This window comes from Heterocephalus glaber, unplaced genomic scaffold (assembly GCF_053883595.1).
Source record: "Heterocephalus glaber isolate CG9 unplaced genomic scaffold, H.glaber_assembly_v1.0 deba00001523, whole genome shotgun sequence".
In the NCBI taxonomy this organism is placed as follows: Eukaryota; Metazoa; Chordata; class Mammalia; order Rodentia; family Bathyergidae; genus Heterocephalus; species Heterocephalus glaber.
Window position 1 is genome coordinate 8,281,104 of NW_028258327.1, and position 12,254 is coordinate 8,293,357.

At 36.2% G+C, this 12,254-nt stretch overlaps 1 protein-coding gene across 5 annotated transcripts in view; it reads left to right on the plus strand.

Moving 5' to 3' along the window:
- Positions 1–12,254, plus strand: part of Fbxl4 (F-box and leucine rich repeat protein 4) — a 357,862-nt gene that overhangs the window by 287,199 nt on the left and 58,409 nt on the right. For 2 of the 5 annotated variants that reach the window (XM_087187955.1, XM_004862494.3), the window contains 2 exons: positions 10,919–11,036; positions 11,667–12,248. In XM_087187955.1, coding sequence (XP_087044081.1) covers positions 11,737–12,248 — 512 coding nt within the window. In that variant the 5' untranslated portion in view covers positions 10,919–11,036; positions 11,667–11,736. Of the gene's footprint in view, positions 1–10,918; positions 11,037–11,651; positions 12,249–12,254 lie in introns of all 5 variants that reach the window. The other 3 variants (XM_087187956.1, XM_013078771.3, XM_013078770.3) reach the window with 2 other exon arrangements.

Genomic DNA, 12,254 nt, shown 5'->3' on the forward strand with positions numbered 1-12,254 from the left:
TTTTAGTATGTTTAGTGTCTCTCTTCACAAACTACAAGAAGGATATTCTGTACCTGGTTTCACCCATTATGAGGTATAAAAGAGATTCCTCAGATAAGCTCATGTCCATTTGTATCTTACCATCCCAACTGGATATCTCAAATGTAATAAAATTTCATGTGTTGCTCTGGCACCTAAAAATTGTTTTAGATTATAAAATAATGTAATCCTTCTTTGAAAGTAATCAAGTAGTACAGAAATAGCAGAAAAGTGTTATGTGTGCCTATCAGTAGCCCTGTTTTGCAAAGATCATTGCTATATAATAATTTGTTCTCATCTTCTAGATTTAAAAATATGTGTGTGTAAATCTACAGCAGTTTCATAAATGGCAGTGTGCCATGTATAATTTTCTGCAGCCTCTACTTAGTAATAATTGATGTGTATCTTTTTGTGTCAGTGCCTATACCAATCTTTTTTAAAAGTTTTCTGGTATTTCATTGTGGAACTAATTCAAAATTTAACCAGTCCTCTGTTAAGATATAGGCTATTCCCAATTTATTTCTGTTATAAACAAAATTACAGCCATATGTAGTGGCACATGCCTGTAGTCCCAGCTCTTAGGAGGCTGAATCAGGAGGATGATTGGGAGTTTGTTGCCAGTCTGGGCTACATAGTGAGTTCAAGGCCAGTACAAACCACATAAGCAAGACCCTGTCCTCTGCTTCAAAAACAAAACAAACACATACCAACCCCAAAATTCAGGTTCATTTTTGTATGTCTGCCATTACCTTTAGTTTCATTTTCAGTTTCAATTACCTACAGTCAGTCTTAGCCAAAAAATATTAAATGGAAAATTCCAGAACTAAACAATTCCTAAGTTTTAGATTGTACACTATTCTGAATAATGTGATGAAATTTCATGTCTCTATTTCTTTCTTTCTTTTTTTTTTTTTTTTTGGTACCAGGGATCGAACTCGGGTCCTTGCGCTCATCTCTCTCTATTTCATGAATCGTATGTCCATGCTGAATCAGCCACCTGCCTATTTATTAGCCTTTACGGTTTTCAGATTAACTGTCAGTTTTGCAGTGCTTGAATTCAAGTAATCCTTACTTTGTTTACTAATGGCCCTATAGGCCAAGCAAGGATAGTAATGCTGGAAATCAGATATGCCAAAGAGAAGCCACCAAGTGCTTCTCTTAAATCATTAGTTTATCTTAGGTATGTATTTATAGGAAAAAACATGGCCTGTATAGGTTTCCCTAGTATGATGATTTTAGGCATCCACTGAGAGTCTGGAAACACGCTGTTTAAATAAGGAGAACTATTGTGTATATATTTGCAGATTTGTTTATTTCTTTAGTGCAAATACTTAAATTTCTGGGCCAAAAGCTAAATCATACCTGTTGTTATCAATAGTATTTGTCTTTTTGAATTTATAAAATCTGGTAATATCCTGAATGTCTTTACCATTTGTATTTAAGCAATAACTTATTAAATAATTGAAAGTATATGTTAATATAATAATGCAGAAAATTATTGGTATATTAAATGTAAGTGTATAAGAATAGACTTGATTTATCATCAAGCCCTAAACCAGTGATGGTGAACCTTTTAGAGCTTTCAGTAACAAACAGCCTGCTGTGGGATGCGTGCTATAGATTCTCCACCACTGCCCTAAACAATTTTTCTATTGAGAACTCAGAGTTCTAACTTTTCTAAGACAGCAGTTTTTAAAGGTACATGAACTGAAATTTGAATTGGTTCATGAGCTTAATGTGAATTTGTTACTGGAAGTTTTTTTTTTTTTTTTTTCTGGTACCAGGGACCGAACTCAGGACCTTGCGCTTGCGCAGCATGCGGTGAAACCACTGAGCTAAATCCCCAGCCCAACTGGAAGTGTTTTTAAAATCAGAAATTTATATCAAAATAAAATTTTAAATCATTTAAAGGCAAACAGGGCTGAGGATGTGGCATAGTGGAACATATGCTTAGCCTGTGTGAAGCCCTGAGTGCAATCTCCAGCACATTTGCACACACACACAGATAAAATATATCTATGTTTTAAATTCTCAGAGAATTTGCCATAGTCCTTTTCAGAAAAGTTGATGGTAAGAATCAATTTATATAATAAGAATGCTCTTTTTGGCTACATCATTGGCAAGAATGGTCAAGAGTCTGATATTATATATGCCCTCCTTGCAAACCAAGAGTTTTGTAGGTGCTGGCAGAAGACATGAGATTCCTGGGTCAGAAACAAAGCACAGCAGTTAACAGTAGCCACAGAGGGTCATCCTCTCCTGCTGAACCTTGGAGTCCCAGTTTCCCTAAGTTTTTGCTACAAGTGCCACACGATTCTGGGACATGCAGTAGGTTGTATTACAGGAGAGGAATCCTAAGTGTAGGGAACCTGAATTGTTCATAGTGGGCTGCAAGTAAACCTACCTTTTTATCTACCAAGGGTGTTTGTTGTAGAAACACAATTGAAGATGAAACAAAAATCATCTCTGCCTTTGTTTATAGACTTGTAGAAACTGATGTACATGTAAAAATTATGTCACAATTATATCTGAGATTATATATGGCTTAGCAATTTTATAAATGAAAAATGTTTATTTATTGGTGGTATTATGGATGGTATTGACTATGTGTGTTTATTGGCATTTATTCTTTTGTTATAAGATTATATCCTTTGCTTTTTTTCTACTGAAGGTTCCTCTTTTGTTGATTTGTAGTAGACTACTGATATCTTGAAACACCGTTTATTAATATTTTCTTATAGTATATTTTTCATTTAATGTTTCTGGGAGCTTTTGCTGTATAGAAATCTTAAGATTATATGTTTTTGTCAAAACTTGTCAAACTGTACACTTAAAATGGGGTGCATTTTTTGAAATGCAAACTGTGCCCCAAAGTTGCTTCAACAATATTACATCATTTTAGTTACTCTTTTATCTATAATGTCTAGCCAGGACAAACCTTATACTTGTACTGCACTTGGATTTTTGTGAGGCAGGATAACTGAATCCACTATATTTTATTAGGTATAATGTTCTCTATTTCAGTTACAAAAATTACAGTTACAACATATATAGCTAATATTTGGCTAAATAGAATTAGTATGGTTTTAATAGTTACAAATGACATATTTTTTTCTCTTGAACCAGTGTACAAGTGAATTTTTTCTTCTTCTCCGTATTGGAGATTAAACCCAGGACCTCTGCACTGAGCTATATCCCCAGACCTTTTTTTATTTTTGATTTTGAGACTGGGTCTCACTAAATCACTAAGTTGTCCAAGCTGGGCTTGACTTTTCAGTTCCCCCTGCCTCTGCCTCCTAGGTGCTGGGATTATAGGTGTGTACCTCCAAGCCCAGCTACTGACTGGTTTAAGAGACTCCTGGAGAGGTAATGGGGCCACAGGATGTTACACTGACCAGTGCATTAGTGACAGTAATGTGTGTAGCTGAATGAACTCCTGAGAGGTGGGGCCCAGTTGGAGGAGGTGGCTCACGGGGATTTCCCAGAGGTATATATTTTGCTGCTGTACTTCTGCTGCAGTCTCTTCCCTGTGTCCACAAAGTGAGCAGCTTTGCTCCCCCATGCCCTTCTGCCGTGATGTTTTGCCCCACCTCAGATCCACAGCAATGGAACCAGCTGACCATGGACTAAAACTGCAAACTATGAGCCAAATAAACCTCTCATTTGTCTTTGTCAGGCATGTTGTGGCAATGACAGTAAATCTAACCAGTATGACCATAGATTTCTACTTTTCAATAATATTGGGTAAATGTATGTTGTGTGTGTGTGCCCTAAACGTTTAGAGTTCTTCTGAATTCACAGTTCTTCCCAATCATATGGTTTATTATCACCTGTCGTGAAGCAGTGAAGAGAAAGGTAACATATAGGTAATGTAGTATAGTGATATTTCTGTTGAAGGTTTCTTGTATTATCACACCTGTATAATTAGAAACATGTCCTTCCTTGTCACTGTATGAAATAGTGTCTTGGGCAAGAAGAGGGTTTCCAGGTCAGTTGTATCAGAAAGTCACCATTCCATTTATCCAGCTTTTTTTTTTTAAGTCACTGATTCTTTTAATTTTTTCATTTTTCCTGCTTCTAAAGATTGATGTGGAACATTTACAAAGTTTAGATATGCCTGTTAAGCTCTAGGAAACAAAGAGGAGAAAGAATAGATTCTGGAGAACTAGCCACTTTAAATTGGTTTTCAGTTCCTAGTTTAAATTAATTCTAAATCTTAGCCCTTATTTTGTGATAAATCACTTCTGGTCTGGCTTTGTTGACACTTTCTTTTTAGTCCCTATCAATTCTGGAGAGCCTACCATGTTGCAGACATTTTTTGTAGCCTCATTGCATTTTTGAGGGCTACCTTGATTCCTAGAAGAGAAAGAATATTGTTTACCTGTGGTTTTCATGATTTTTCCTCTGCCTTTAAGTTTTTTATCCTAATTGGTTCCCCTGCCTTCTTCTGCTCCCCTTGTGTAGAGTTTCAAGAAGCTTTGAAGCTGGAAAGAAGTTTTTATTCTCCATGCTGACCTATAATTTCCATTAAGAACACCACCGCTTTATTCTTTATTGGGGCCTTGTATTAGTCAACTTTCCATCACTATAACAAAATTACTGGAATAATAAACTTTAAAAGAGAACGGGCTTATTTTGCCTTATGTTTTCAGAAGGCTCAGTTCTTGGTCACTTGGCCCTTTTAGAGCACAGTAAATCGTCATAGAAGCAGATGGCAGAGGAGGCTTGTGTGCTCATGGCAGATGGAAAGCAAAGAAAGAGGTCTGGGGTACAATATCTCCTTCAAGATTATGCCTGCAGTGATTGAACTTCTTCCCACTGGGCCCCACCTCTTAAAGGTTCTACCACCTCCCAGTAGTTGAGGACCAACCCTTTAACACCTGGGACTTTTGGTGACTCTTATCTTTTTTTTTTTTTTTTTTTTTGTACCGGAGATCAAACTCAGGACCTTGCGCTTATGAGGCAGGCAGCAGAACCACTGAGCTAAATCCCCAGCCATGGTGACTCTTATCTAAAGTATAGCAGGCCTTTTTTTTTTTAATTAAAAAATATTAATAAAAAAATGTCTTGGGGATTTAGCTCAGTGATTTCACCGCCTGCCTTGCAAGCTCAAGGACCCGAGTTTGATCCCCAGTACCAAAAAAAAAAAAAAGACCAAATAAAAACCCATTGTATATCTATAAGACATTTAAAAAAAAAAATGTCTTAACTAGAGAAGACTTTACCCGCGGAAGAGAGAGGCACATAAAGTCTTAAGATACCTCTACAGTAGTCTCCTTACTGTACTATTATTTTTTCAGTGTTTTAAGCATATAACACAATTGGAATGTAAATAATTACGATGAAGGAAAAGGGATGCTTTTGCTAACACTTAGCCTGCTTCTCCAATGCATATCTAGTATCATAACAATTTTAACCTATCATTTTGCTCTTCTTATGTTCTTGCCTTTCTTGGTCTTATCTCTTTTCTTGGCTCTTAAGTTACCCCTTTTATAAGAACCGCTTTTTTCAATTCATAGTTCTGGTTCTATGTAATCAACTATGGGCTTAACATAGATTTGGAGTGTTAAAAAAAAAGTCATTGTATTTGAGAAAATAGCTTTCTTTTATGTCTCCAATCATCTCTTTCATAAATCTTTCTTTAATTTCAATCAGGGTTTCTTTGTGTCCAAAGTCAAGTCTTTTATGTATTCAGTGGCTGCTTTTATACTACCCGAAGTTACCACTTTTTTACATCCTCTTTGAACAGTGAAATTTCAATATGTATACTATTCCTTCTTGGATGGCTTCAAAGAAGTTCATACATTTGATTCTTCCCTATTGTGTTTCAGTTTTTATTATCCATTATCCCTTACTTTCTCTCTATCAAGATATGAAACTTTTTTTCACATATACCTTATCTTTAAGTGTCACTGGCTTTATTTCTGTGTTTACTTTAAACTTTTAAAAAATTATAATTCTCTCATGCCATCCACTCTGCCAGTTTCCATAAAAGAAGAAATATTTATTGAACTTATATGGGCGTACATTAGGCTCTAAGGGTTTAGTTATAATTAAGTTACACTCTCTGGATTTGTGAATTCATTGTATTGGGATTGAAATGTGGGTGGTGGATAAAGTCTGCAATTGACGTTGAAAGATGGATGAGAGAATTCTAAGCAGAGGAGGACAAGGAGGATTTCTGGCATCCTCAGTTGAAGACTTAAAAGTTGCCAAGGACCAAAAGCATGGGTACCATTGAGGGCATGGTGGAGGTTCTGGTGGGTCTACAGCAAGGGTGGCGGGTATGCAGAAATGAGAAGGAGAGGGGAGAGATGAGATGGGTGCAAAGGTAAGTGGAACTTTCTTGTATGTCATGTTATCAAAAAGACAATCTTTTTTGAAAGGTGCCTTTATACATTTCAGAAGAATGAGGAGGATGACAACCTAGGGAGGAGACAGAGTTTGCCAGAGAGACAGGAAGGGATATTAGGAGCCTAGGGGGACAGGCCAGGAAAGAGGGCTGGGTCTCAATATAGGGTCAAATATAAATATAATTTGGTGAATGCTGCACCAAATTCAAATATAAGTCCACTCCTTTCTTAATTGATGTTTTCCCTTATTCCTCCTATGTTTTGGTTTCTAGATTCAACCAGTGAAGTTCTTTCCTTCAAATAAGCTCTCTTGACCAGTGTCAGTGGATTCAAAAATTACAAACATTTAAGCCATTTTCTTGCCTTATTTCCACTTCATATAGTCTATTGCATTTTGGTACTGTGCTGCAAAGCTGCCTAAATCCTTTTTTCTATTGCTTCATTGACATATCTCTGCAGGGGCTGGGGATTTTGCCTGCCTCGCAAGCGCAAGTTCCCAAGTTCAATCACCAATACCAAAAAAAATTGTCTGGGACATATCTCTGGAGGATAGTCACAAATAAGTATTGTGTTCTGACCTGCTGTCTATGTATGACTGTGTCCTATTTCCTGTCATTTTTAATCATTTTCCATTTCTTTTCACTTTCATCTAAGTTGAGAATTGTTTTTTGAGTGTTGAACTTGTTTTCCACTTTCTTTCTTCACACTGTGAGCCTAGCTCCATATCATTCTATTGCTTCTTTTTGTTTATTTCATGTAAAGCTCACTTCCTTCCTCCCTTTTCCCTTTGCTGAAGCACAGGCTAACTTCTCTGCAGCTCCTGCCATCCTGTTTCTCTCCGCCTCATCGACTCCCCATCTTACTTCAAATCTCAGTGGTAAACATATGTTCTCCCTTGTCTATACCTCTTAATTTCTCTTTTCCACTGTTATTGCTTTCTCTGTAATTGTATTATATAAGTTTGTTAAGCATTTTATAATAGGAAAATGTAGTTCAAAATAAAGTTGTATTATAATAAAATCATGTTGTTATAAAGCAAGTTGTTTCCCAAGGAATATGAAAGTCTCAAGATACAAGTTAAAATGGCTGTTGTTTTGTATTCTTTGGTTGTACTAGTACTATGTAAAAGTTCAGTGTGTCCCAGAAAATTTCTTACCTGACAATTGTTGTTCATAAATGACTGGATTAAGCCATAAATAAAATGAAGACCATTCTATTTCTAATTCTGACTTTTTGTTAAGTGGAAATAATATGTGTTTTGAGAGACCTAAAAATTAAAAGAGCTTTTTGAATGAACTAGAAAAGACAATGTCTCCCCAAAGGTACAGTTTATATTCACCATTTTGGAAAATTGAGTGTTCCAGACTAATATTTATGTATTTGCCCCAGATGGGAAAAAATCATTTTGTCTTTGAATCCCTTTCTCCTCGTAAAATAGAATTATTGTATCTTTTGCACTTGGTTCATTGCCCATTGGGATATTCATTGGTTATCACAAATTGCCTTTATGCCTTGGCAAAAGTCCAGGCAGTACATGGACAATTTGGACTTCTGCATTGGTTGTTGCTACCCTCATGAATCCTGAGACAATGGCTGCATTCCCCTTTTCACTTCATTTCCCAGAGAAAAGTAGAGAGAGATATCCTTTCTTCTCCATATGGTCTTCTTTACCCCTAAACTACTTTTATGTGTCATCTTAGTAGATTGAAAAGGAGTTTAGAATCAATGAAGGGTGTTAGCTATGGGTTTATACATTTCTCTTTTTTATTTCTATGTCTTGTTTATTTTCAAAAACCTGTTTTAACTTCTGTGGCATTAACTGATCAGTGCTGATTGAAAAAGAATAAATATATTTACTTTTTAAGTACCATACACTTTTTTCTTCTTTCAAAATTTTTGTCTTTTTCATCTCTGTTTGATAAAAGTTAACTATTTCACCAAAATTAACTTTATTTCACAGAAATTAAAAGATTACTTTTATCCAGAGTTGGAAAAAATTGTCCATTTTACATTTCTATACTGAAGAAGCTTGAACACATATATTGACAGTTTATAACTCATTTTTACATATGTTGCTGCAATGCAAATTTTATTTAGCTTTAACACTGCTTAAAAATAATATTGCCCATATGACAATCTTGGTGATTTTGACATTATCCTATAATCTGCAATGGTAAAAACTAGCCAAGAGGCAATTATAAAGTTTATGGCTTGGTATATCAACCAAAATTTGACTTCCACAATTTGTCTCAATTTTCTTTTTGCCAAGAATGTTTCTAAGGGTTCACATGAATGATGATGTCTTATTTTACATGAAGTTTCCTTTGGTTTTATGAAACTATTTTTCTTTCTGATAAACAGCTTTTAAAAGAAAGTAGGAGCTTATGGAATGAGAAATGATATCAAAGATCATACAGTCAGCACCTCCATCTACATTCACCAAAATGTCATGCGACACAAGACTGTATTTTAGTAAATGCTTGACTACCCTTCTCCAAAAAACAGTCTTGTTCACAGGAGTTTGCACTCCTGCCTTGGGCAAGTCTACTGACTGACCCTCATCTCAGTTCATTTTTATAGCGGTCTGTAATTTTTTACTGTCACGCATCTCCAGTATGGGTTTGGTCTGTTCTGTGTGGAAGCATCTTTACAAAGAGGCTTCACATCAGTGCTTACCACATCCTAAAGTTTTTCCAGTTTATGACTACTTTTTCCTTTTTTGACTTGGATTGGGGTGGAATTCTAAACTGTGAAGGTAGCTGATGCAAGGCAAGCACCTAATAGGGTTCTGATTCGCCCTGGTGACTCTTGCCCTATCAACATCAGTTGATGTCATGCCTGCTTGTGCTTCCTGACCAGGCACCCAAGTTTTCACAGTCCTGATTTCATGATTTCATGAATCTTTGAGTTTTGGCTTCAAGAAAGTCCTTTCAAATGTGACCATTGTCTTGAGGTGATTTCCCTGAAGAGGTGGTAAAAAGTCCTCTTGAACCATTATGGCCAGTAACCAGTCTCATGAGTCAGGTTAGCTTAAGGTCCTGTCCTCTGCATTTGACTTTCCTTTTTGTTTCTCAATGCTGTAGGTTCTCCACTTATTTAAAGCTCAGTCCTTTATTTACTGTTTCACTGGTTCTATTTCATCAAGTATTTTACTCTTGACCTTAGCCAAAAGGCCGAGAACCGATTCATCAAGTATTTTAGTGTTTGGACCCAGATGAGATTGAGAGACAGAAAGATCCTGTTGTATAATTTTTTTTAAAATTCTATAAAATCTTTCCTTTGTTTACTCATCACTTTTCTATCAATATGCCAAATATTTTGTGCCTAGATATGTACTGAACGCTTGAAGAAATAAAGACCTTAGGCTGGGTTCCCTTCTTCAAGAAACCTACTTCTAAAATAGATGCTGATGGAGATAAGTATAATACAAATGTAATGAGAGTAGGCTTACTAATAAGGAATAAGATGGTTGGCAAAGAAATAATAGAACAATTGAGACTTAAAATATGGAGGGTGATTAGAATTTGATTGGGTTTTCTGGAAGAGATCTATCCAGCTGAGAACAACCTTAAAACACCAAACCAAGGAATTTAAATTCTGTCTTGTATAGCAGAAAAAGACATTGGAGGGTTTGAGTGGGAGAGCCATTTAATGCAAGTAATGTTTTATAATCTTGGTACTAAAGTTTTGGAAGGCTAGTACATTCCTCTACTAAAGAAAAATTGGTATATTCTCCTTTTACCTAGAAGAAGTTAAACTCAGGACTTTGCAGGTAGCAAAATAACTGTATGGACAGCAAGTTGCCTATTCTGTGAGGACAGGGGCTGGACTTGTGCTATCTGCAGGGAGCTGGCTAGGAGCAAGAGTAGCCTCTGGGAGAGCTCAGATCTCTTGGGGACTTTTTATTACTACACTAGATCTCTCCCCCTCAAAAAAATTCTTTTGAGACAAAGCCTTGCAGTGTAGCCTAGGCTGACCTTAAACTTCTTGTTCAAGAACCAGGCTAGTCTTGAATTTGTAATCCTCCTTTCTCTGTTTCCCAAATGTTTAGATTATAGACATGGTCACCATGCCTGGCATCTAGACCAAATTTTGTTGTTGTTGGTGGTGGTATTGGGGTTTACCAAAGGCCTGAAAACTGAGCCCCTCCTCTACACTTTTTTGGAAACAGTTTTACTGAGTCACTAAATTGCCCAGGCTGCTTGAATTTATAATCTTCCTCAGTCTCCCAGAGTGCTGAGATTATAGGCGTGTGCCACCATGCCCAGTTTAGGTCAAATTCATAAAAACACTTTTAGCCCCAGTAAAATAGGTGTGTAAGTGTATTTGAGGGAAAACTGCTTGCAACCTTTGTATTAATAGGGTCCATTATTGTATTTTTATTTTATTGTAAAATTTTTTTAAATAGTAATTCAGAGTTGCCCACAAAATTAAAAATGTAGCATATTTGATTTGAAAGTTCTATGTCTAGTAGCTACTTATTTGTTTTTGGTATATTTGATTTCCTGATTTGGAAATAAAAATTTTCCAAAACTCTTGTTTTACAGGTAAAAGAATGTCAAATTTCAGCATCTGTACCTGAAAACAGCGCACAAATTTCAGGCCACATGGATGAGTGCCAACTCCTGCATTTCCCTTGCGTATCCTCTGACCATTCTATCTGGGGTGAGTGATTTCTAAGTGTAGCTGGCAACAAACCAGGTGCCAGCCAGCAAGGGGCTGCCCTAACAAATAATGCTAGAGTTATAAATTAAACACTGTCTGGTGATCTGTGGTGTGTAAGGCAGTTAATTTAGTTGGTCTGAATTAACTGTCTGCTCCCCAAAACTATATTCCTACAATGTGAAATCCGTACTTAGCATATTTTGAAGAGAATAATAAAAAAAAATTAGGAAATCATTTGTTAAACTTAAATGATGACAATCCCTAAGATTGTTTTGGATTTAAATAAGTATTTTCAATAATTTTACTTTTAAAAGTTCAAGAATTTGTTATTTCATGAATGGTAGTTATAATTTTATATAAAGTAAGGCTTTTGGGATCATACATCTTCCATTGCCTTACAATATCAGTTTTGCGTTCCTTTTAGTATAAAATTTTATACATTTACAATGTTTAAGTTTCTTACAGATGCATTAGATAAATTATTTATACCTGAGATTTACATTTACAATTTAAAACTTATCTTTTCAGTTTCATTCTGGGAAATTACACTGGGGGTAAAGCCATTTGTTACCTTACCCATGCATTTTTCTTATTTAAATTTTTTACTTTACCAAGCCTTTCATTTTTTAGAACATCCTTCAGAGTTCATGCGTCTTACTGAGGACACCTGACCTTTTGAAGCTTCATAATTCACATCTAGATGTCACCAGTCTTTCCCATGTTAACAGTTCTGACTATGTTTTATTATATGTGCCTTCGACGCCGAGCCAGGACAGCTGCAAGAGGAGAAATGATGAACAGCCACAGAACTATAATATCAAACAATCGGATTTCCCCTCTCAATGCAGAGGTGGTCCAATATGCCAAAGAAGTAGTGGATTTCAGTTCGCATTACGGAAGTGAGAATAGTATGTCCTATACCATGTGGAATTTGGCAGGCATGCCAAATGTATTCCCGAGTTCTGGTGACTTTACTCAGACAGCTGTGTTTCGAACTTATGGAACATGGTGGGATCAGTGTCCTAGTGCTTCCTTGCCATTCAGGAGGACACCACCTAATTTTCAGAGCCAGGACTATGTGGAACTTACTTTTGAGCAACAGGTATATCCTACAGCTGTTCATATTCTGGAAACCTATCATCCTGGAGCAGTCATCAGAATTGTGGCATGTTCTGCAAATCCCTATTCCCCAAATCCCCCGGCTAAAGTAAGGTAAGA